The 23,457-nt window shown below is 42.2% G+C and overlaps 1 protein-coding gene across 4 annotated transcripts; it reads right to left on the reverse strand.

The window, feature by feature from the left end:
• Positions 1-279: 279 nt before the first annotated feature.
• Positions 280-17,551, reverse strand: Adipoq (adiponectin, C1Q and collagen domain containing). Of its 4 annotated transcripts, XM_087186727.1 has the most exons (5): positions 17,372-17,438; positions 14,922-15,071; positions 4,328-4,494; positions 3,981-4,202; positions 280-2,650 (listed from the first exon to the last, which is right to left on the reverse strand). In XM_087186727.1, the coding sequence occupies exons 4-5, from the start codon at positions 4,192-4,194 to the stop codon at positions 2,124-2,126; spliced, it is 741 nt and encodes a 246-aa protein (XP_087042853.1). In that variant the 5' UTR covers positions 4,195-4,202; positions 4,328-4,494; positions 14,922-15,071; positions 17,372-17,438; the 3' UTR covers positions 280-2,123. The 4 variants fall into 4 exon arrangements, with proteins under 4 accessions (XP_087042853.1, XP_021111528.1, XP_087042854.1 ...); XM_021255869.2 differs by lacking the exon at positions 4,328-4,494; XM_087186728.1 differs by lacking the exon at positions 14,922-15,071 and having other exon boundaries at positions 17,372-17,412.
• Between the last annotated feature and the right edge of the window lie 5,906 nt (positions 17,552-23,457).

Here is a 23,457-nt window from a genome sequence, read left to right on the forward strand (position 1 = left end):
CTAAATAATACTGTCTTGAACCACACAACGAACCTTAAGTAAGTAAATATATTCTATTCTCCGGACTCCAGTGATTGGCCAGACAAACACACAACTGGACTAGAGACAGTGACATATAAGGCCATAATTACTGGGGCTTTTGGGAAACATAAGACAGCTATAGTATTTCTATCCAGTTTGGTTGGGTTTTCTGTTATTCAGAACAGAGTCCTAACTAATACAAAGTTCATCCCTCCCTATACCTCATACCTTTCTCCAGAAATAAAAACAAAAGTCATGTGCAGTAAGTTCTTTTATTTTTAATGCTAGACATTATATTTACTTGCAGAACATAATGACATGAATGCACTTTAAAAGACAAAGCTTTATATGTAGGAATAATCACATAATGAATACCAATACACATATAAAAGGGAATCATCTAGTACTGAAAACTATAAGCAAAAAAATTTTCCTATATTCATTTAGCATGTTATTAATTTTGCTCTTTCTAAAATCTTTGAAAAACTTCACTCATGCCATCATCTCCTGAGAAAAATGTTTACCACCGTCAACCACTTGTAATTCTTAAAGAAGAAGAATAAATTCAGGAGGCCCAAATCTTCCCTAAACTCGTCAGTATCAATGGAAAGAATGGCTTCCAAATTCCTCCATAGGTTTTGTGTTTCAAGCTCAAGCGACCACTTTGAGGGAGAATTCTTTAAGTGTTCTGGAAAGCACAGTTATCCCTATCTTCAGTGTAAAAGATTCAAGCTGTCCATGTGAACAAGGATGGGATGCTTAACACCGGAAAATTACTAAAATGAAAGTGTTTTTATAAATAAAAACGGATTATGTGGAGAGATTGGAATGGAATTAATTCTGGGTAGATATGGAGTTTAAGAAATTGCTCTTCATGAGGCATTTGTTAAGGATCTGTGAAGGATTCAGAGGTGAAGGAAGCAGAGTCCTTACCACAGAATTGCCCCTCCTCTCAGGGCAGATGTCTCCACACCTAGGATTCTCAGCTATGGCTAAACATACAAGGTACTGAACGTACAGATGTCCCTCTAGAGTCTCATGTGCTCACAGGCGGGACTTTTGGAAGGTGACTGGATTAAGGGCACTTGTAGCTAACTTGCTGTTAGGAGGCGGAGTCTGTTCAGAAGAGGTAGGTCATTGGGGATGTGGTCTCCAAGGGTTCATCTCCCTCCCAGTTCCTCCCTTCACTCTCTGCTTCCTGTCTGCCATGCCAGGTGAGCAGCTACTCCTCTGCCCTGCCCATGTGCCATGACATCTTGCCTTGGAGCCAGCGGACTATGCAGTAAACCATGAGCCAAGACAAACCTCTCTTCCTTTAAGTTGGGAGTGTTGGGTATTGTGTCTCAGGAACAAGAAAGTGACTAACACAGGAGCACATCATGGAAGCTCCTAGCCAGGAGGCCTTGAGGAACACAGAGGAATTCAACATGGGGAAGTGCAAGCCATTTTCCCTTCTAGTGGGAAGAGTGTGAAGGCAGATACAGGAAAGAGAAATCACAGAACAGGGCAGGGGCTGTTGAGTAGTCTAGCTGGGGTTCGAGTCATCACAGTGCCACCTTCTCTGAGGGTGCTGTGCCAGGGAAAACTTTTAACTTGATGAAGGCAAATTCAGAGGCCCTCGGGTGAGGTGGCACAGTTAATGGGAAGAGTCCCTGACTCTAGGTTTGATGTTTAGCACTGCCATTTAATACCTGTGTGCGACCTAAAACATTCACTTAACTATCTCAACCCAAACTATAAAAAAGAGAAGTGTATCTTCCCTTGGTGCCTCACAGGACTGACGTGAATGAAGAAACAATGGGCACAAAATAGCATTGTCAGCTACTTCCTTGTAGTTGTTACCATATCATGTATATGAAGTCCACCAGTAAATGTTATTAATGTCCAATGTTGCTGCTACATAAGAGATCCTGAAAGGACCAGGTCTTCTTCAGGACTGGGAATATAGTATGTGATTTTTAGAAAAAGGCACTTAATGAATGAATGGATAACGTTCAGAACTCTTAAACTAGACAGTAAAATCAGTCTCATAACTATGCTGAAAGCTCACTGACTGCGCTTTAATTGACTTCTGGGCCACGTGCCCTGATGGAAGCTCTGAGTTAGGAGAGATCAATGTCATGGTACAGAAGGAAGCCTGTGAAGGTAGAATCATTGACATTATCTGCATAGAGTCCAGTGTGGTTTCCATCCCCATACACCTGAAGCCAGACTTGGTCACCCACAGCCAGAGGGAGGAGTACAGAGCCAGAGGCCTGGTCCACATTCTTCTCCTGGTACTGGTCATATGTGAAGAGCTCAGCCTTGTCCTTCCTGAAGAGGCTGACCTTCATGTCCTTCAGATAGACAGTGATGTGGTAGGAGAAGTAGTACAGCCCAGGAATGTTGCAGTGGAATTTCCCTGTGGTGCCATCATAGTGGTTCTGCTGATTGTAGAAGATCTTGGTAAAGCGAATGGGAACATTGGGGACGGCGACATGGGCTTGCAGCCCCACGCTGAATGCTGAGCGGTATACATAGGCACTCTCTCCACGTTCTCCTTTCCTGCCTGGGATTCCTGGAAAACCTCGGGGACCTTCAACCCCAGTTACTCCAGTATCACCAGTGTCACCTTTAGGACCAACAAGACCTAGAGAATAAGAAGACTTCAGTGACCACAAGGAATAGGACATCTGCTTTGGTTGGTTCCTGAAACTACTGTCTCTGGGACCTCCAACCACAGCCTGCTTGACAGAGCAAGGAGAGATGTCATCTCCTCTCTCCACATTTCTTAAGGACCAGCAGCTTCCCACAAATTCATCTCCAACCCATAGAAAGGTTCTTGAGACCACTGTTAGACAAAAGGAAGGGAATAAAGGGGAGGGAGTAGACACTTAAAGGAGAGTAGTAGGGGATGAATATGGCCAATATATGTTATGTGCATGTGTGAAAATGCCACACCACTCTGAAATCCAATGTTTTATAAAATTAATATACACTAAAACAATCTCTTTAAAGGGGCTTGTGATGATTGAATGAATAAATGATTGAGCAAATGGATGAATAATGTTCAGAATCCTCAAACTAGCTAATAAAATCATTGTCAACTCTACTGAAAGCTCGTTGACTATTCTTTGACTTTCAGGCTGCTTGGACCGGTAGAGGCTCTTAGTCATTGATCAGTCAGTGTTCTGAACATCATTCAGCCATTTACTCATTCATTTACTCATTAATTCATTTGTTGAGTGTCTCTCTGTATTTCCCACAGCCCATCAAGTTCCCATAAATTCATCTCCAACCCACAAGTCTCCAGTATAAACCCTCCACCCTGCCAGCCCTTTGTGTGCTGGCTCTGCCAACCACATTTGCTTTTTCCTCTGTTCCACCTACACATCCCTCAAGGCCTGGCTCAAGCACTACCTCCTGAATGACACTGCATTGTTAACCCAGATCTGCACTGAGTGCATTCTCTCTGTGTCCCACACTTTGGGTATTTGGGTTTGTTTGGTTGGTTGGTTGGTTTTGTTACTGCTTTTGTGTTTTTGTTTCATGTGTGATTTGGGGAATTTGTTCACATGTATTTTGGCATACTTGGAGTAGACTTCCTTGTAGTGATTACCAAGAGTCTGAAGGCCCTTGGTTGGAACCAAGGGCCTACAAAAGGTGGGGAGACCCTCAAGGGCATGCAGTAAATGAATGCCACTGGATGAAACAGGGATTGAGAGGGAAAGAAGAAGAATAGGAGTGGGAACATATTGGGCTTAGGGGTGGGGAGGTGATTGGGAAGGGGATATGGGGAAGGAGAAGCAGATGGAGTAGAGTCCAAGGGTAATCTTTCTCCTGGAAGATCAACCCCAAGCCCACTCTAGTTTGCTTATGTGTTACATGAAAAAGCTTTGCTTTTTCCCTACACCTAAGCCTTAGAGGCCTCCTCTACCCAGGAAAGGGTGTGATGAAGGAATACAAAAGCTTGATCTTACCTGCATCTCCCTTCTCGCCCTTTTCGCCAGGGGTGCCATCTCTTCCATCACGGCCTGGGATCCCATTGTGGCCAGGATGCCCTGGGATGCCTGCCAGCCAACCTGTACAGGCCCCCTTGGGTAGTGGAAGCAGGGCTCCAGGCCCTGCAGTTGTGGTTTCCTCAGCATGGCTGGGCAGGGCTAACAGCAGTAGAACAGTTTGCAGCACCAGCATCCTGAGCCCTGGAATGCATGTGTGCACTGTCACCCCTGGAGAGGCACAGCCCACATTGCACACCCAGTCGGGACCTGCCCAGACTCCATCCATCCCAACATGGTCCACTCCAAAAGCTGCTCACAATACTCACCTCTTCCAGGAAGACTTCTGATTATTCAGCCTGCCTGGGTCTCTTTCTGTCTTGAAATTTGCAATGCTTAGGATGATTCCCTTTCCTCACAATTGTGAGTTTAGCGATGGCACGATGACCCTCCTCTACCCGGGCCTGGGCTCAGGCCCAGGCTCAGGAAAAGCTCCCTGTATCAGTTTACAGAGAATCCACCCTTGAGTTTCTCAGCACTCAGATCTCTCCATTCAACTCTAACCAATCTCCCTCTTCTTGGCTGCATTATTCTTCTCTCACAACTTTTCTTTCATTTTTTATGTCTGTTCCTCCTCCTTTCTCTCTCATTCTCTTTCTTCGTTTTTGCCTCTTCTTGTTCAAACTTTTTACCATTTGGTACATTTTACACAGAAGTGCACACATGCACAACTCAAGCCTTGCCTTGAGTTAAACGGGCAACCAAAGATACGTTGCCCCATACGAATATCCACTGACCCTTTGCCTGGCCACCTTCAGCTGCCCCTCTTCACCTTCCTAACCCTCATTTAGACTTCAGGACCCTTTGGATGTCACCTCCTTCAGGAAGTCCTATCCTCCCTCTGCCATCAGGGTTGGTTGCTCCTCCTTCGTTTTCCCAGTTCTTTGACTTACCTCTATTATTTCCCCTTACACTCAACTGTAACGCTTACAATGCTCACCTATTTCCCCACTGGACAGCAAGCACCAGAGGCCAAGCCCAGCATGCTACTAGCACAAAACAGGCACTACATAAGTATGTCTGCAATGAAAAAGGAACAAGCCAAATAGAAACAAGAAGAAGGCAGGGGACCGAGGTTCTGAGTCACGCAGAAGACACCGAATCACCCCGCTGCAGACAGGCAGGTCTGCTCACACACTGTCGAGGTCCCCAGTCGTGCGGAACACACACCGAATCAGCCCGCTGCTGACAGGCAGGTCTGTGCATGCCCTACCGAGGTCCTGAGTCATGCAGAAGATGCCAAATCACCCCACTGCAGACAGGCAGCCACCTGATTCCACATTACCAAGGCGCAGAGGACACCAGACCACCAGACCAAGGTACTGAGTCCCACTGATCCCGGCCCAGAGGTAGGGGCTTCTGAGCCATCGTCCCACTGCTCCTGGTCCAGAGGAAGGGGCTTCCTGGCCACCATCCCTCCGGCTGCTCCCAGCCCACAGGAAAGGGCTTTTGGGTCACCATCCCTACCGCTGCTCATGGCCCCTGTCACACCTCACCCAGCTCAGAGGAGGTAATCCAGGCAGGTGCTAACAGCCCCCCGCCCCAGTCAAAATGAGAAAACACATAAATAAGTCTCAAAACCAGACTTCCAGATCACCTACAGCAACCCCAAAGGGAAATGAGATGGAACCCTCTGATACTCAACCACCTGGACCCACTGAACTGGCAACAAAAGGGGATCTGAAAAAAATGAAATCAGAAATAATTTCTCAGATAACAGGAGAAATTGTGCCCCTAGTGCAAGAAATGATTAATAAATCTAGAGAGGAGCTCAGGAACATGATGGAATCCCAACATAAGAAACAAATGGAATCCATAAAACAGATGCAAATAGATTTCCAGGACATGAAAAACTCCACTGAAAGTCTACACAGCAGAATGAGCCAGTGTGAGGACAGAATTTCAGATATAGAAGATAAGATTGCAATTAGTGACCAGGAAAATAAAAATTGCTTCAAAATTATAAGGGAACATGAGAAATCAATCCAGCAGCTGCTAGATGATGCAAAAAAGAATAACGTAAGACTGATTGGGCTCAATGAAGAAACAGGAGAGAGTGCAGATGACATAAAAAATCTCTTCACAGAAATAATGGCAGAAAACTTCCCAAGCAGGGGGAAAGAACTTGACATACAGATAAGTGAGGCATATAGGACTCCAAATAGCCTTGATCAAAAAAAATCTACACATAGGCATATAATTGTTAAGATTCCAGAAACACAACAGAAGAACAAAGTTCTCCAAGCAGTCAGAGAAAAGAAACAAATCACATACAAAGGAAAGCCCATCAGAATCACAGCAGACTTCTCAACACAAACCATCAAGGCAAGAAGAGCTTGGAGTGACATATTCCAAGCCCTAAAAGAAAACAGCCTCCAACCCAGATTGATGTACCCTGCAAAACTATCTTTCAAAATGGATGGAGAAATAAGATACTTTCATGACAAAGAGCACCTTAGGAACTTCATGAATACCAAACCAGCACTCCAAAGAATTTTACACAATAGCCTAGGAACAGATGTTGAGGATCACAACCCCAGGAAGCAAAGCAGAATGAACCCATGTGGCATGACAAGAAATTAAATGTAAAGGGGGAGAACCCAACAAAAAGAAAAAGTCATGGCAATGACAAGTCAATAAGTTTCAGTTATAACCATCAACGTTAATGGTCTCAATTCACCAATCAAAAGAAATAGACTGGCAGAATGGGTCAAGAAGCAAAATCCAACAATATGCTGCATACAAGAAACATACTTAATTCAAAAGGAAACTCATAGACTGAAAGTGAAAGGGTGGAAAACAATACTGCATGGACAGGAAACTGAAAAAAAGCAGGAGTAGCTATCCTCTTGGCAGATCAAGTAGATTTCAAACCAACACTGATTAAGAGAGATGAAGAAGGACACTACATACTTGTAAAGGGAAGAAACCAAGAGGAAGAGATGACAATCATAAATATCTATGCACCAAACACTAGTGCACCCAACGATATAAAACAAATACTAATGGACATGAAAAGCCATATATGCACTAATACAATTGTAGTGGGGGACCTCAACACCCCACTGTCACAAATAGATAGATCAACTAGACTAAAAATAAGTAATGAAATACTAGAACTCAATTGAACTCTTGAACAAATGAACTTAACAGATGTTTACAGAGTCTTCCACCCCACAAAATCAGAATGCACATTCTTCTCAGCTGCACATGGGTCATTCTCAAAAATAGACCATATACTCACACATAGAACATGTTTAAGTAAGTGCAAAGGAATTGAAGTTATCCCCTGTATATTATCAGACCATAGTGCAATGAAATTGGAGATCCATAGCAAAAGAAACTCAAAAAATTTCATAAACATGTGGAAATTGAACAACACACTTCTGAATAACCAATGGGTCACAGAGGAAATTAAAGAAGAAATCAGACAGTTCCTTCAATTAAATGACAATGACAATACAACATATCAGAATCTATGGGACACAATGAAAGCAGTCTTACGAGGGAAATTCATAGCAGTGAATATACATATTAGGAAAACAGAACAAGCCCAATTAAACAACCTGATGCTGAACCTCAAGCTTCTAGAAAAAGAAGAGGAAGACAACCCCAAAGCTCATACAAGGGAAGAAATTATAAAGATCAGAGGAGAAATCAATGCAATGGAGACTAAGAGAATGATACAAAAAATCAATGAAGCCAAGAGTTGGGTCTTTGAAAGAATCAACAAAATTGATAAACCTTTAGTCAACCTTGTCAGAAAAAGGAAAGAAAAGGCCCAAATCCATGCAATTAGGAATGAAAAGGGTGAAATCACAACAGACCCAGCAGAAATCCAGAGGATCATCAATACCTACTTCCAGAACCTATATGCCAATAAGATGGACAACACAGAAGAAATGGACAGATTCCTAGATACATATGAATTACCAAAGTTGAATGAAGAAGACCTAAAAATTCTGAACAACCCAATATCAACCAATGAAATTGAAAATGTAATTAAAAACTTATCACCTAAGAAAAGCCCAGGACCTGATGGGTTCACTGCTGAATTCTACAAGACATTTAGAGAGGAACTGCTGCCACTCACTACTGTTTAAACTCTTCAATGAAATTGAAAGGGAAGCAATACTCCCAAATTCATTCCTGGAAGCAAGCATCACCTTGATCCCCAAAGCAGAGAAAGACCCAAGTGAAAAACAGAACTATAGGCCAATCTCACTAATGAACATAGATGCAAAAATCCTTAATAAGATACTGGCAAACAGAATGCAGAAGATCATCAAGAAGATCATACACCCTGATCAAGTGGGATTCATCCCAGGGATGCAGGGATGGTTCAATATATGAAAATCATTTAATGTAATACACTATATCAATAGAGCCAAGGACAAAAACCATATGATTATCTCCATAGACGCAGAAAAAGCATTTGACAAAATCCAACATGCATTTATGATAAAAACCCTACAAAAAATTGGAATAGATGGTCTCTACCTCAAACTGATAGAAGCCATCTATGAAAACCCAACAGCCAATATCATACTGAATGGTCAAAAACTGAAATCCTTCACATTAAAATCAGGAACAAGACAAGGATGTCCACTATCACCACTCTTGTTCAATATAGCTCTGGAAACATTAGCCACGGCAATTAGACAAGAGAAAGAAATAAAAGGAATAAAGATAGGAAATGAAGAAGTCAAATTGTCATTATTTGCAGATGACATGATACTCTATATAGAAGACCCCAAGAACTCCACCAAAAGTCTTCTAGACTTAATAACCAAATTCAGTCAAGTAGCTGGATACAAGGTCAACACACAAAAATCAATAGCTTTCCTCTACACCAATGACAGACTCACTAAGAGAGAAATAGGGCAAATAATTCCTTTCACAATAGCATCCAAAACACTGAAATACCTAGGAATCACCCTAACAAAAGAAATCAAAGACCTCTTCTCTGAAAACTATGGCACTCTGAAAAGAGAGATTGAAGATGATATCAGAAAATGGACAGACATCCCCTGCTCCTGGGGAGGAAGGATTAATATAGTGAAAATGGCCATACTTCCAAAACTGCTATATAGATTTAATGTGATTCCAATTGAGATCCCAGCAGCATACTTCATAGACCTCGAGAAAACAATCCAAAAATTCATTTGGAGCAAGAAGAGACCCAGAATAGCAAAAGCAATTCTAGGTAACAGAGACATGGCAGGGGGTATCACAATCCCCAACCTGCAACTCTACTACAAAGCTACTGTGATAAAAACAGCATGGTACTGGCAAAGAAACAGGCTTGAGGACCAGTGGAACAGATTAGAAGATGCAGAAACAATGCCAGACACACTCAGCCATCTCATCTTCAACAAAGGAGCCAAACACCCTCACTGGAGGAAAGATAGCCTCTTTAATAAATGGTGCTGGAAAAATTGGGCTTCAACTTGCCAAAGACTAAAACTAGACCTATATCTCTCACCATGCACTAAACTAAAATCAAAATGGATTAAAGATCTAAATATTAAAATAGAAACTCTGAACCAGTTGGAACAGAGGTTAGGTAGAACCCTTGAAGACATCAGTGTAGGAAAAGACTTTATGAACAAAACCTCAGTTGCCCGTGAACTAGCACAAACAATCAACAAATGGGATCTCTTCTTATTAAAAAGCTTCTGCACAGCAAGAGAAACCACCAGCAGTGTGAAGAGACAATCCACAATGTGGGAAAAAATCTTCACCTGCTCTTCCTCAGACAAAGATCTACTATCTCGAATCTATAAAGAACTTAGAAAGATCAGATCTCCCAAATTTAAAGACCCAATCCAAAAATGGGCATCTGAAATGAACAGACATTTCTCAGACAAAGAAGTAGAAATAGCAAATAAATACATGAAAAAATGCTCAACATCACTGGTCATTCGAGAGATGCAAATGAAAACAACACTGAGATTCCACTTCACTCCAGAAAGAAAGGCCGCTATCATGAAATCAACCAATAACAAATGCTGGCGGGGCTGTGGGGAAAGAGGAGCCCTGCTCCACTGCTGGTGGGAGTGTAGACTGGTGCAAGCACTGTGGAAATCAGTATGGAGATACCTCAAAGAACTAGGACTGGAAATCCCATTTGACCCCACTATTCCACTGCTGGGGATCTTCCCCAAAGAATTAAAAGAATCATACCACAGTGATATATGTGCACCCATGTTCATAGAAGCGCAGTTTGTAATAGCTAAAACTTGGAAACAGCCCAAATGCCCATCAACTGGAGACTGGATAAAGAAAATGTGGTTTTTTAATAAAATGGAGTACTACTCAGCAATAAAAAATGAGAAATGAGAGACATTTATAGCTAAGTGGATGCACATTGAGGCAATACTCTTAAGTGAAATAAATAGGACACACATGTGTAAATACTGAATAGTTTCTCTGGTGTGAGAAACTGAAAGTGTAAATAAGGGCTAAATGTATAATAGGTAATGTGAAATAGGAAGAAAAGGGGCAAAGGGGAAGGAAGTGGGAGGGCTAAGGGAAAGGATAGAAGGGAATGGGATTAATATGAGAAAATGGAAAAATAGGAACAAAATCTTTGTAAATAGGGAGGGCTGGAGGGGTTGAAGGGAGGGCTGGGCAAAGGTGAAAAACAAGAACCAAGAGAGACTATGTAAAGGTGCAAATTTCCAATGATGAACGTCATTATATTGTATACCTAAAATGTACCAATTATTAGAATGAATAATCGATAATGTAAAATAGGAAGAAAAGGTCCAAAGGGGTAGGGGTAGTGGGAGGCACAGGGGAAAGGAAAGAAGGGAAAGGAAAAAATGATGAGAAATGGAAAAAATGGAAATAAAGTCTTTGTAAATAGGGAAGGGTGGAGGGTGTGAAGGGAGGGCTAGGAATGGGGAAAAGATAAGAACCAAGATGCATTATATAAAGGTACAATTCCCAATGAGAAATGTAATTGTGTTGTATACCTACAATGTACCAATAAAAGAATTTAATACAAAAAAAAAAAGAAAGTGGGAAAGAGGAAGGAAGAGGAAAAGAAATGAAAGGAAAAGGAAGAATAGAAGAGGAAAGGAAAGAGGGAGGATGGGATGTACTTGAAATATACATTCTGAGAGCCCTAGAAAAGTGCGCAAGTGGAGTGGGTGTTCAAGAGGCTCCAGTGTCCAGATCATCCATCCCCAATGCCTCCCAGAAGAGGGACATACACGGGCATAAGGACTCTAGTCCTCTCCCAGATTCCTCTCTGATCTTAGGATGATCATAGGCCCCTACATCTGATTGTAGGCATCTTAGTCTATCTGTGCTTCTCTCAAGAAGAAATTGGGAGCCAGCAACACAAAAATGGAAACAAGTCCTAAAATCTTGGATTGGAGGCATCCCTGATGCCCTCTGTGGTGTGGTTACTTACAAGAATCTGACACTAAACGAAACACACTTCATCTGCATTATTTTACCCTAAAACCTCACTATTTTTCAAGTTGTTTGTCTAGATTCCTTGAAGGCTCCAGAATTAAATATATTTTAGGACAGATCTGCTCCTCCAACAAAGATGTAGGAAAAATTCGGATTGGCAATCTGTCCTCAAAGATGTACATGACGTCTGGAATACCATTTAATGCCCTGTTAGCTGGGTTCTGTGCTGCCCCATAAATGTGACACAACCGATCCATCTTTCACCTACATCTTATAAGTGTGTGCATAATATTGTGTGTGTGTGTTTGTGTAATAGTTATGTAAGCTTTTTGGAAACCACAGCAAAGAAAGCAATCCTTAACTGTAAGAATTTCTCTACTTTTAACCATAGCAGAAATCATATTTCATGTACAAATTTATTCCTCTATTTTAGTTTCATGATTTCCTAGTTTTTAGAACCACTATTTTAAGTATTTGTATGCTAGTCCCTCAAGTGGACATAGCCAAAAGATACTTGACCATTTCTATTTTGTTGAACTTTTAGCTTATTTCCATTTTAAAATGTTATTTTATATTCTGCAACAAAATATTTTATATACTAATTTTTAAATAATATTTTAGTCACTCTTAGGTATATAGCTTTTTCAAAAATTATTATTCCACTATGATATATTCCCAGAAGTAAAATATTGAAGCAAAGAGTATGAACTTTTTGTTTGTTGGTTTGTTTCTAGAGACAGGGACTCACTATGCAGTCCAGGCTGGCCTATGTGCCCCAGATTGGCCTCAAACTTGAGTCAGTCCTCCTCCCCCAGCCTCCCAATTGCTGGGATTATAGGCATGCACTACCATGCTTGGCAGAGTATATGAACATTTTTAAGTCTCTCGGTACATATTCCCATACCACACTCTATTATGCTACCATCCAATAGCATGTTAGTGTGTGTAAAAAAGGGCCTATCTAAACCACCTTGACTAGCTTTGGATATTATCATAAAAATATTTTGTTGCTGCTAGGTTAGTGAGCAAAAGAAATGTCACCTCTCTGCTATAGTTTGTATTATTCAGCCATTATCAGTTGTACACTTAATTAGAGGGTTATTTCTTAATTTAATTCCCTTGTTCATAATATCTCTGAGTGTTCTTTGTTACCTAATTTATGAAGAACTTAATGTGTTTTTTGAATGAAGTTGTATGAGCTCTCAACAGCTTGTCATACATATTATAACTGTAATCTCTAGTGTGTAGATTACCATTTTATTCATTTAGCTTGGTTTTATGCATACAGAAATTCTCATTTTTATGTATCCAACTCTGTTGATATTTTTCTTTGTCCAACTGTTAAGCAGTCCTTAACACAGGCTAGGACTTGGCGAATATTCCATTTTCTTCTACTTCTCCTATCATTTAATATATTTAAATATTCACTTTATTCCATCTCTGATATTTTTTATGATGATCCAACCTGTGACCTAAGTTACTCAAATTTTCCCCATTTGAAGATCAGCAGTTTAAACAATTTTTAATTAAATTCCTATGGATCTTACTTATCAAATATCCTGTGGTAGTGTAATCTTACAAATAAAGTAAGAATTGAGAGTGAAACTGGCAGACAGGGAGGAGGAGGAAGAGGAGCAGAGACCACAGCCTCAGAGACAGGGGCTGCTCCTCAGGTCTGGTCAGGAGGCTCTGTCCCCACTTGCTCTGATTCTCCTTGTGTACCTTTGTCGCCCTCTACTGAATTTGGAGGGTTCGGGAGAGTAACCTCAGTAGCTGCTGGAAATCAAATTGAGCTGAAGCCTAGGCTTGGCTAGCTAGTTCCAAGGTAAGAAAGAGGTGAGTTGGATGAGAAGCCCAGATGGGAAAGGCCAGAGAATCTCTTTCTGTAGGGAGAATGCTTATTCTGAGACATGCTTTCATGTGTCACTAAACTTTCCCACTATTTTTTTAGCGCTGCCCTTTTTCCTTAGTTTTACCAATAAAATTCTTGAGAACTTTGGCTCTATCCTTGTTTTCCCCAGAAATGCGGATGAAGAAATCTGGCAGTTTATGTTCTTTTCCACAAGGAGACAGGAGGAGCGAATACAGAATGTGCACACTAGTGGAGGCACCTAAGGAGGGCTCTAAAGATAAAGGGTGATTGGGGGGTTCCCCCCTCAAAGCTTGGAGAGAAGGCAAAGGAAGAAGTCTCTGCAGTTCTCCGGTTCCTCTCCTTCTGTCAAATACTGAGATCCTCTTCTCCTAACCTGAAGAAACACCTCTGTCCCCAACACTTCCGTGTTATGGACAGTTTTCTCCGGTAACAGGAAGTCAGTCTGGGTTCCATTAGGGAGGCAGGAGGTAGAGAGCCTGAAAAGAAGAGAGAAGGAGAGCACAGCATCCTGAGAAGTTTCCGATGCTATGAGCAGATTCTGGTTGAAGAAGAAGGCTGCGTTCTACCCTAACTCTACAGGGGAAATCAGCAACTGATAACAATCAAAGTTCAGTGCAGAACCACCTGGTTTGCAAAAACAATTTATTTCACAACCATTTCTGTTCTCTGTTCAGATAAAGAAATCATTACCCTTTGACTTGGAAAGACCTTTTATTTCTACAGGGGAAAATGTTATTAAATGAAATTGAGGACTGTAAGTGATATTTAAAGACCCAATCAGGCCTATAATTTATATGAATGAATCATGGAGCTGGTGTCATAATTCTTTACCTTTGTAGAATGCTATTCAGAGAGTCCTTACTTCCCTTAACGTCTCATTTAATTCTTCCAACTATTTTGCGAGGCAGTGTGGGGTGGAGTAGAGAGCACAACTCTGGTCTTACTACAGTATTTGGGTGTGAATAACTTGTTCTTTTAACATGTTTCAGTCCTACATGTTTATAGGACAATCAAATGCTATAGTGTGTAGAATGTTGTCTTGGTCGTGTGTCACTGATCAATAAATGTTGGCTGTGACTGCATCTGTTTTAAGGGTGAGGACAGGGAGCATCGGAGAGGTTCAGGGTTTTTTTCCAAGACCTCAGAACTGAAGATAGAGGAGATGGAAGTCAAAGTCTGATCTTTCAGAGCCCAATAAGAGACCTTTCAACATAACCCAGGAGGACAAAAGCATTGTAGTCACACACCCTGCCTTTCGGTGTTACTCCCCATAAGATGAGGGTGTGATTGGGTGAGAAAATAACATTAAAAACCTACAGCTTATAGACAAGTGGCTTCTGCTTAGCTCCATCTCACCCTCCTGGTAACGTAGCTACCACCATCCACCTCTCTGACCTCATGCTCATCGCCTATAAACATGGGATATTAATTCCTGCTTAACCTATTTTACAATATTACAGTGAGAACTAACTGGTAGAAAATATAAAGACCTATTTTATAGACTTATAGAGTACTCTACACATAAGTAAGAGAAGAAAAGCAAACAAATATTTAAGGACCACCTGCTATGGACCAGTGCTGTGTATCCACGTCCTTTTAATCTCATTTCATCCATGCAGTACCAAGAAGTAGAACTCAACAGGGGCTGGGGATTAAGCTCAGTGGTGCCACACCTGGTCACAAGTGCAAGGTCCTGAGTTCAATCCCCAGTACTGAAAATAAAACAAACCAATAAGTAGAACTCAACTGTCATAGGAGAAACCCAAGGACTAGAGAGGTTCTGTAATTCTGCCCTAGCATAACAAATAAAAGAAGGAGGCGATATGATCTGAAATGAAATCACCACACTGGCCTTCCTGGAAAACCACACACACACAAGCATGGTTTGTCTCCTTTTAAAATTGTACAAGGGCGTGGTCATGGTGTTCCTGAGATCCTGAGGTGCCACTGTATGAGCTCTCATTTTCAAGTTAGAATGTATGAGAAATTCCACTTTGACCTGCTAGAATCTCAGTATCAACAGCAGAATCTCATGAAATGCAAGACTTGGGTCCATCTGGAGCCAGGAAGAGATGGAGCTATTGCCTGAAAGAAGTTCACCAAACTTGGTGGCAACTCCTCCGGTGAGAAAAAAAACACGAAAACACACAAAATCTTCAAATGCCAGCGCCAAAGGGGACCCAGAAACCATCTCATCACTGCCCTGCTCTTGTAAGTGGGAAGGCAGAAGACCCACATTTTAGAGACGAGGAAACTGAGAGATTGAGGAAATGATCCCTAAGAGGGTCCTGCTCTGACTCCCAAGCCTTCAGCCTTCTGTCACCACCTCTAAAATTATTACACGGAGCTCCCTGGACTCAGCTTTCTAACCTGCTCAGGGGGATCATGTGAGACGAGAAACATGAGAGCACTTGGAAATTGATGAGTATTGTTTGGAGCACAATTTGCATGAAGCACTTTAAACCTTAGTTCACTTCATTTGCCCATGCCTCTGCTTTTGGCTCGTCTGGAGAGGACAGCCAGAGACTCAAGAAAGTGATGATGCGAAAGAAGGAGAAATGATACGAAGTTGCCATTTTGGAAAATCAAAATGGTAGAATCGTGGTAGTTTCACGTGGTGAAACCAATGATAAATGGCAGAATCCGGAAGTGACTCAGGTTTGTCTGGCTCCTAGAAGGATTGTCTGAAAGCTCTCACTCAGCGTTGGGAGAGCTGTCAGTATTCCCACTCTCAACACACATACACACAACCACACATATATACACACGCACATCACATACACACGGACTTGTACTCTCATGAGTTTTTTGGATGTCTCTCCATCTGAAGGAATTCCTGATTGGAAGCTTCCGCTCTCCCAAAGACATCACTTCTTCACTTCAGCCAAATGCCTGAGACCACTAGCTTGACAAGGACCAAGTAGAAAGTTTGTCCTCACAGCCACCTTAAAAAGAACAAGGAGCAAGTCCTGTGTCTCTCTGTAAGACTCCTCTGGAGTAAGGAGGGGTAGCTTCAGGGTCTGCTGACTAAGCAGCAGTGCTTGCTTTCTACTGCTCTGCTGTAAGAATCCAGCTGACTCCATCACACTCCTTTGCACATATTCTTGCTAACACAAAGTGCACTTTTGCTCCCCAAACTAGTCAGACAGGACCAGCCTTCTCGCTAATGTGGTTCCTAAGAGTGAATTGGCTGGGCTCCTTGTGAGGCTCGATTCCAAAAACCAGAAGCTTTCCAGACCAGGGATCTAAGTCCTCCAACACGGGGGGCTGTCCCCCCTCCCACTCTGACCTCTGCTTCTACAGCTGGAAATCACCAAGAAGCCACAAATTCAGCTTCACTAAGGCAAGTAGGACTGGGCTTGACAAAGACCAATGCTTCTGTAAGAAAACATCATTCAAAACTAAGGTTTTCCTTAAGTTCCCCTCTATATGCTAGCCTCATCTCTTTGTCTCACTTGAACCCCTCAATCATCCTGTAAAACATCCTCATACCCACAGATATCCCCAAATCTACAATGTCATATTCATGTTTGTATCTCACAAACCCAGTGTCCAGCCCATAGCAACCCCTCAATACATATTTACTGAAGTGGTAGAACTGTATTCTAAACTCAAATCTAAGATCAGACTTCACCTTGGCTTTTCCCAAGCTGCCTCTTTTCATACCCCTTCCTTTGCCCTCCCTGGTCAAGCTAAGAAGTAATTTAACCCTTTCCCTCTCGCTGGACTCCATCCATGGATGAGCCCTCCCATCTGGCTGACCCCAACCTTTTTCTCTGTAGGCATCCTCCCACCAGGTAAGCTGGGCAAAATTCAGGATGATCCAAGGCACTGTGACCAGAAGGAACAATTCTTTGTCTCTTGGATCTCTGGAGAATTGAGAAGAAACCCAATGTCTATCTGGCTTCACTTGGATTTTGCCCATTCTGCTGCAGACAGGAAACCCTGGGCATAGCCCAGCCGGAAATGGACAGCCACCCTCTCCCAGGCTGGAACTTGGAACTGCTCTTACCTTCTATTATGGAATTCGACCCACCAGCTGCAGATGGGATGGAAGTGAGGAGAGGTCCTAACCTCAGCAGCCTGGTACTCTTGGGGGCAGGCAGTGCCCACCTCACAATTGTCCTTTCCCATTGGCCAGCCCAGTGAGGTCCAGAAACCAATGGGCAGGCGTCTTGCCCCGGCAGCTGCCTTGGGTCTCCACCCCGGGGAACATGGTGCAACCCAGCTAGGGTTTGGGAAGCCAAGTGGAGCTTCAGTCAAATCACTTATGTTCCCAGACCTTGGCCTTTATTTTTTCCTTTTTCCACAGCAACAGAAAGTGGTGCAAGGTTAAAGACCACAACAGGAAAGCCAGATATTTGTTTCCAGATATATCTAAGGAGAAATTTCATTCAGTGGCCCAGGAGACCTCTTTTCCCATACATTTGCCCTAATAAGTCAGGGACACTGCTGATCACATCACACTCCTGCTCATTGTGCATGATTACATGTGAGGTTGTGTGGTCCAGAAATCAAGCACTTCAGGAGGGAGAACCCAAGGGTTTGCACTAGGAAAGGAATAGAACACACCCTCTGCTCTCTGGCCTGGATATTCTATCTAGAAAAGACCTTGTGTATGAACTCGGAGAGCTTAGGTGTGGGGATGTGGGGCCTGGCCCATTCAAGGGATTAAGAGATCCCGAATTCTAAAATCTTATGACCTTTAGGTAATTCAAATCCAAGAGAACAAAAAACCTACATAAAATTTGATATTGGAACACTATCTTTCAAATTTTTCTGGTTGCAAATCTCAGGATAAAGTTTTAGAAACCGTGTGTGTGAGTGTGTGTGTGTGAGAGAGAGAGACAGAGAGAGAGAGAGAGAGAGAGAGCCCCATTTTGCCAGCACCTCCAGTGTGCCTATTGGATAACCCTGCTGTGGGTTGCGAGCAGCATGCTGGACTGGGACCTGCCTCCCGCTTAGGTGCTCCTAGAAGGCTTAGGCTTACAATGACAACATTCAACACCTAAGGCTCTCTTGGAAAACCCATGTTTTATTTTTGAAGGCCAGGATCAGAGCCAGTTCTTGCAAGGTACAAATTCTGATGACCCCAGCAGGGGCATTGGGTGCCAGCAACAAGTGTAACAAGACATTCAGAAACAGAATAGTCCCAGACAGAGGCACAGGGCATATGTGTCCACCAGTAAAGGAAGCAAAAATCTGGTCTACAATCTTGACCTCCTGCTAATGTGCAAATATTTCTAGAGATGTCATAATAAGTCAGAGAGATTGGAGATGTGAGGTGCTTGCAAAGGGCCACTGGCTTAGGCAGGAGCCATGGAAATGAAGCTATCCATAGTTCAGTGGGCAGGGTATAACCAAGGAGAAAACAAAGAGAAACTATGGCAACTCTGTTACACCACTGATTTATTTTGTTGTTGTTGTTCTTCTTCTTCTTCTTCTTCTTCTTCTTCTTCTTCTTCTTCTTCTTCTTCCTCCTCCTCCTCCTCCTCCTCCTCCTCCTCCTCCTCCTCCTCCTCCTCCTCCTCCTCCTCCTCCTCCTCCTCCTCCTCCTCCTCCTCCTCCTCCTCCTCCTCCTCCTCCTCCTCCTCCTCCTCCTCCTCCTCCTCCTCCTCCTCCTCCTCCTCCTCCTCCTCCTCCTCCTCCTCCTCCTCCTCCTCCTCCTCCTCCTCCTCCTCCTCCTCCTCTTCTTCTTCTTCTTCTTCTTCTTTTGGGGGTTTGTTTGCTTTCTTTTTTGTTTTTTTCGTACCGGATCAAACTCAGGACCTTGCACTTGTGAGGCAGGCGGACTGCCACTGAACTAAATCCCTGGGCCCACCACTGTTTCATTTTTATTGTTGCATTTTCTCATTTATTTTTGGTTTGTGTTACTACCCCCTTGCTTTTTATTGGAATGCAGAGCAGGGGCTTTGTCTATTCAAGGGTGTACCCCCTACCCCCTAAAACAAGACCTGGTACAAGATAAGTAACAGAAACCGTTGGATCAGTGAGTAAATCAATGAGCATACTCAATCTTCCTTTAGAGACAGCTGTGATATTTCCCGCTTTGCAAATAAGGAACCCAGAGTTCTCAGAGGATGAGTGAGCGACTTATTCAAGGTACAGATCCGAGATGTGAACCTAAATCTGTCTCACTACAACATCCATGCTTTCTAATATCTCATGTTTTTCACTCCTCCTGATAGACTGTGAACCCTGAAGGTGCAAGTCCATGCTTCAGGGTAGCTTTAAGTTGGCATAAAAGTATTTTCCTTTGCCCTTATGGGAACGAAGCTGGTTTCAGCAGACTCTAACTATTACACAAGACGAAGTGACTTTAGCCCCAAGATCACACCAAGTGTGTGTGTTAGCTCTGGCTGTCAGCCAGGGACATTGTGAAAGCTTGTCATTTTGTGAGGCCTCAGGGAAATCTGCCATCCACCACAGAGGCCATCAAGAGGAAAGAGCAATTCTGTGGCATGCTGGTTTAGAGACTATAACTACAACACTTTCCATTAGAAATGCCTTGAGGGGGCCGGGGATATAGCTCAGGGCTGGGGATTTAGCTCAGTGGTTCCACCACTTGCCTTGCAAGCACAGGGACCCAAGTTCGATCCCTGGTACCAAAAAGAAAAAAAAGAAATGCCTTGAGGCCAGTCTTTTTCCTAGGTCAGCAGTGTTACCAGCTAGAATGCAACAACCATTTAAATGTGGTCATTTCCTCCAAGATCCAGGGCTGTAGTTCGAGCAAATTGGAGATATTGACACAAGCCACATGACTCAGTTTCCCTGAAGTATAGTTAAGTTTTGCCATTTTTTTTTTTGCTTAATCGTGATTTTTTAAAGTAATCTTAACTAAAACAACTAAATGTAACAACCATATTTTGAAAAATAATACTGAAAACTGGAGTGGTGAAGTCAGGTCACCCTGCAGCATTCCCCTCCATCCTTCAAATCCCTAGAAATTAAGGAAACAGAGCTTTTGTCTTGAAATGAGAATATAACTCAAGGATAGACACTTGCTTAGTATGCACAAGGGTTTGATCCTGGGTGCTGAAAAAATATTTTTTAAATAAGCCTTTATCTCTTACAAAAACATGGCTACCACTGCATGTCATCTAACTGCTTTGCCACTGCACTGTTTGGATTAACTGTAATCCACTTCTGCTGGCCAAGTAGCCATCACTGACTCAAGCCCAGCCACTTAGATAAGCAACCCCAGAATCATACCTTGGGTTGAATCCTTGGACCATTCTTGGTACCCAAATACCCTATTAGCCAAAGTGGACATTTCAGTAATTTTGGAGTAGCCAAAGGAGGGAGATGGAGATGCCTAGAGGAAGCGGTCACGAGGAAATGGTGGCCCAGACTGTAGCCTTGAGTGTGCACTCATTCTTTGTCTTGCAAGAGTCTCTACCACTGCCACTCCAGAGGAGTCACTGTCACTGCCAGGGACTCTCCCTGGAACAGGATGGCTTTTATTCCCACTTCTATCTTGCAAAGATGTTTTTTGTTGCACAAAATCTAACTGAAATCCATCTCGCAAAGGTGCCTAGGATCAGTCATTTCAGGCATCCAGCTCTGGGAATACAAAGAGAGATAGAAAAAGGCGGGTATAGGACTGAGTACCAACAGATACGAACTGCCTGAGGCCACAACATCCACAAATAGAAGAATTTACACAGAAAGAAGCAAAGCTATTAGGAAAAAAAAAGAGTAAAGCTTCAAAATATGTATAGTTATTTTATCTAGAGAGACACGGCAGGAATTAGCACATATGAAAATAATGCCTGTTATACTTGCAGTGGGAGGTGAAAATATATCTCTGAATTTTGTTGTCCTGTTTGTGGCGATTTGGTATGACAACCCTAGGAAAGTAACACAGGGAACTAGAGCTAGGAGCAGAGTTCTTACACGTGATTCCAAACACATCATCCATTAAAGAGAAGTTGATCAGCGAGATTGCATCAAAATTAAAACTGTGGCTCTGTGAAAGACCTGCTAAGAGGATAGAAAGGCAATCTACAGACTGGGAGAAGCCACACAGGTGACAAAGAATTCATATCTAGATTGTATAAAGAACTCTCAAAAACAAATGGTTAAAAAAAATCCAATTAGAAAACAGTCATGAACACATATTTCACCAAATTAGGCATATAAATGGAAAATAAACACAAGCAATGTTGTTCAACATTATTAGCAACATAGGAGAATGCAACTTAAAGCCACAATAAAATGTCACTGCATGGAATGGCTAAAATAAACTATGAGAAACATTATAATGGTGGGTACGTGTCATCACACAATTGCCAAAACCCAGAGCAATGCGGAGTATAGACAACATTAAATATTATTAAATTAATAATAATGAAAATACTAAGTCAGTCAATAATTCATGAAAATGGATCACTTAAACTCTGCTAGGATGAATGAGAAATGAAACAGCCACTTCAAAAAAATAATTTGCGAGTTTCTTAAAAAGTTAAATAGCCAGGAGTGGTAGTGAATGGTTAGAGGAAGCCCTAAGTTCAATCATCAGTACTACAAAAAAGAAAAGTTTCTCATTTTAAAAGTGAAAGTAAGTTTCTTTTTATATATTTGTTGTTTATTCACATTTTCTTTCCTATGAACTGTTTTTCCTTCCCATTGAATTATTCTTATTAATTTTTCAAAGCTCTTTGTATATCAAGAAAATGTTATATGAGTTGAAATTTTATTTATATTTTCAGTTAGAATGTTCTATACAAATATTTTTTTGGTTGCAACACGGCCTAGTTTATTAACATTTTCCTTTTGGCATCTTGATTTTGTATCTCGTCTGAGGATACCTCCCATCCCAATATTATTCTTTAAAACATGTTTTCTTATAGAAGCCTTGTATTGCTCAGCTTTCTGTTACTGGGACAAAATGCCTGACATGCACAACTTAAAGGAAGGATGTTCATTATTTTTGGCTCACGGTTTCAGAGGTTTTAGTCCACGGATAGCTGGCTGCAAATCAGAAACCTCATAGGAGAAGGGTTTGGCAGAGGAAAGCTGTTCATCTCCCTACAGCTGGAGGCAGATAGCAAAGAAAGAGGCCAGGTCATGCCCTTGTGATCCCCAGATACACACAGTAGTGTGTTTTACTAATCTCTTAGGAGACTTTCAAGCCAATCAACTTAACTACCAAGATTAACCATCACAATGTTTATGATTTCTATTTCTTTTAATTGTTTCATTTGGCCAACCTGTGATTAGATTTTTTTTTTATCAAATGGAAAAAGACCACTTGTAGAGTCAATCTGAAGTGAGCTTTTATACGGAAAGACTCCATGCATGTTGACTAAGCACTGAAATGCTAATGTGGTAATGAGAACTCTAGACTAGGAATCGAAGACCTGGATTTTTGCATCTACTCTCCTGGGTAACCATAATACATATTAAAATATGTGTAGCAAAAGAAATAATAAAGTAGAGATGGTTTCCTCATTAGGGACCACAATTCCTATTTCTCCTTGAAGTTAGGAGTGATACTGTTGAGGTAGAAGATTAGGGCTGGAGCAAACCAGTCAAATGAAAGTATGCAATCTGTCAAAGTGATGGAGACCAGGGCACACAGGATCCAGGATGACTCTGCAGTTCCTGAGCACTGCACACAGAAACAAATGCTATTTTCAGTTCTCCGTTTCCATCTGGCAGGAAGCCAAGCAAGTCTTTTGATAAGAAAATTTAAATCTGGCACCAGCTCGGCTGAGTTTTTGATAGGACAAGCATCCTATGCCCTTTTTGCATGAAGGAGAAACCAATCCAGGAATTTTGGGTACAAAAGACCCCTTTCTACAGCCAGGGATGAAGGCACATGCCTATAATCTCAGCACTGCAGAGGCTGAGGCAGGAGGATCGCTGCAAGTTCTAAACCAGCCTGGGCTATATAGTGAGTTCAAGGCCAGTCTAGAATATAGACATTCAGACCCTGTCTCTTCTGGCTTGTGTCGAGATGTCCCCGCAAAGCCTCATGCAGTCACGGCGGGGGGTGGGGTGCTGTTAGAGGTGGCTGGATCCAGAGTGTGTGGTGCTGGACTCAAAGGTGTATGATTACTAAATCAGTCCACTGATTGGTTTGTCATAGTTCTG

This window comes from Heterocephalus glaber, unplaced genomic scaffold (genome assembly GCF_053883595.1).
Source record: "Heterocephalus glaber isolate CG9 unplaced genomic scaffold, H.glaber_assembly_v1.0 deba00001504, whole genome shotgun sequence".
Taxonomy (NCBI): Eukaryota; Metazoa; Chordata; class Mammalia; order Rodentia; family Bathyergidae; genus Heterocephalus; species Heterocephalus glaber.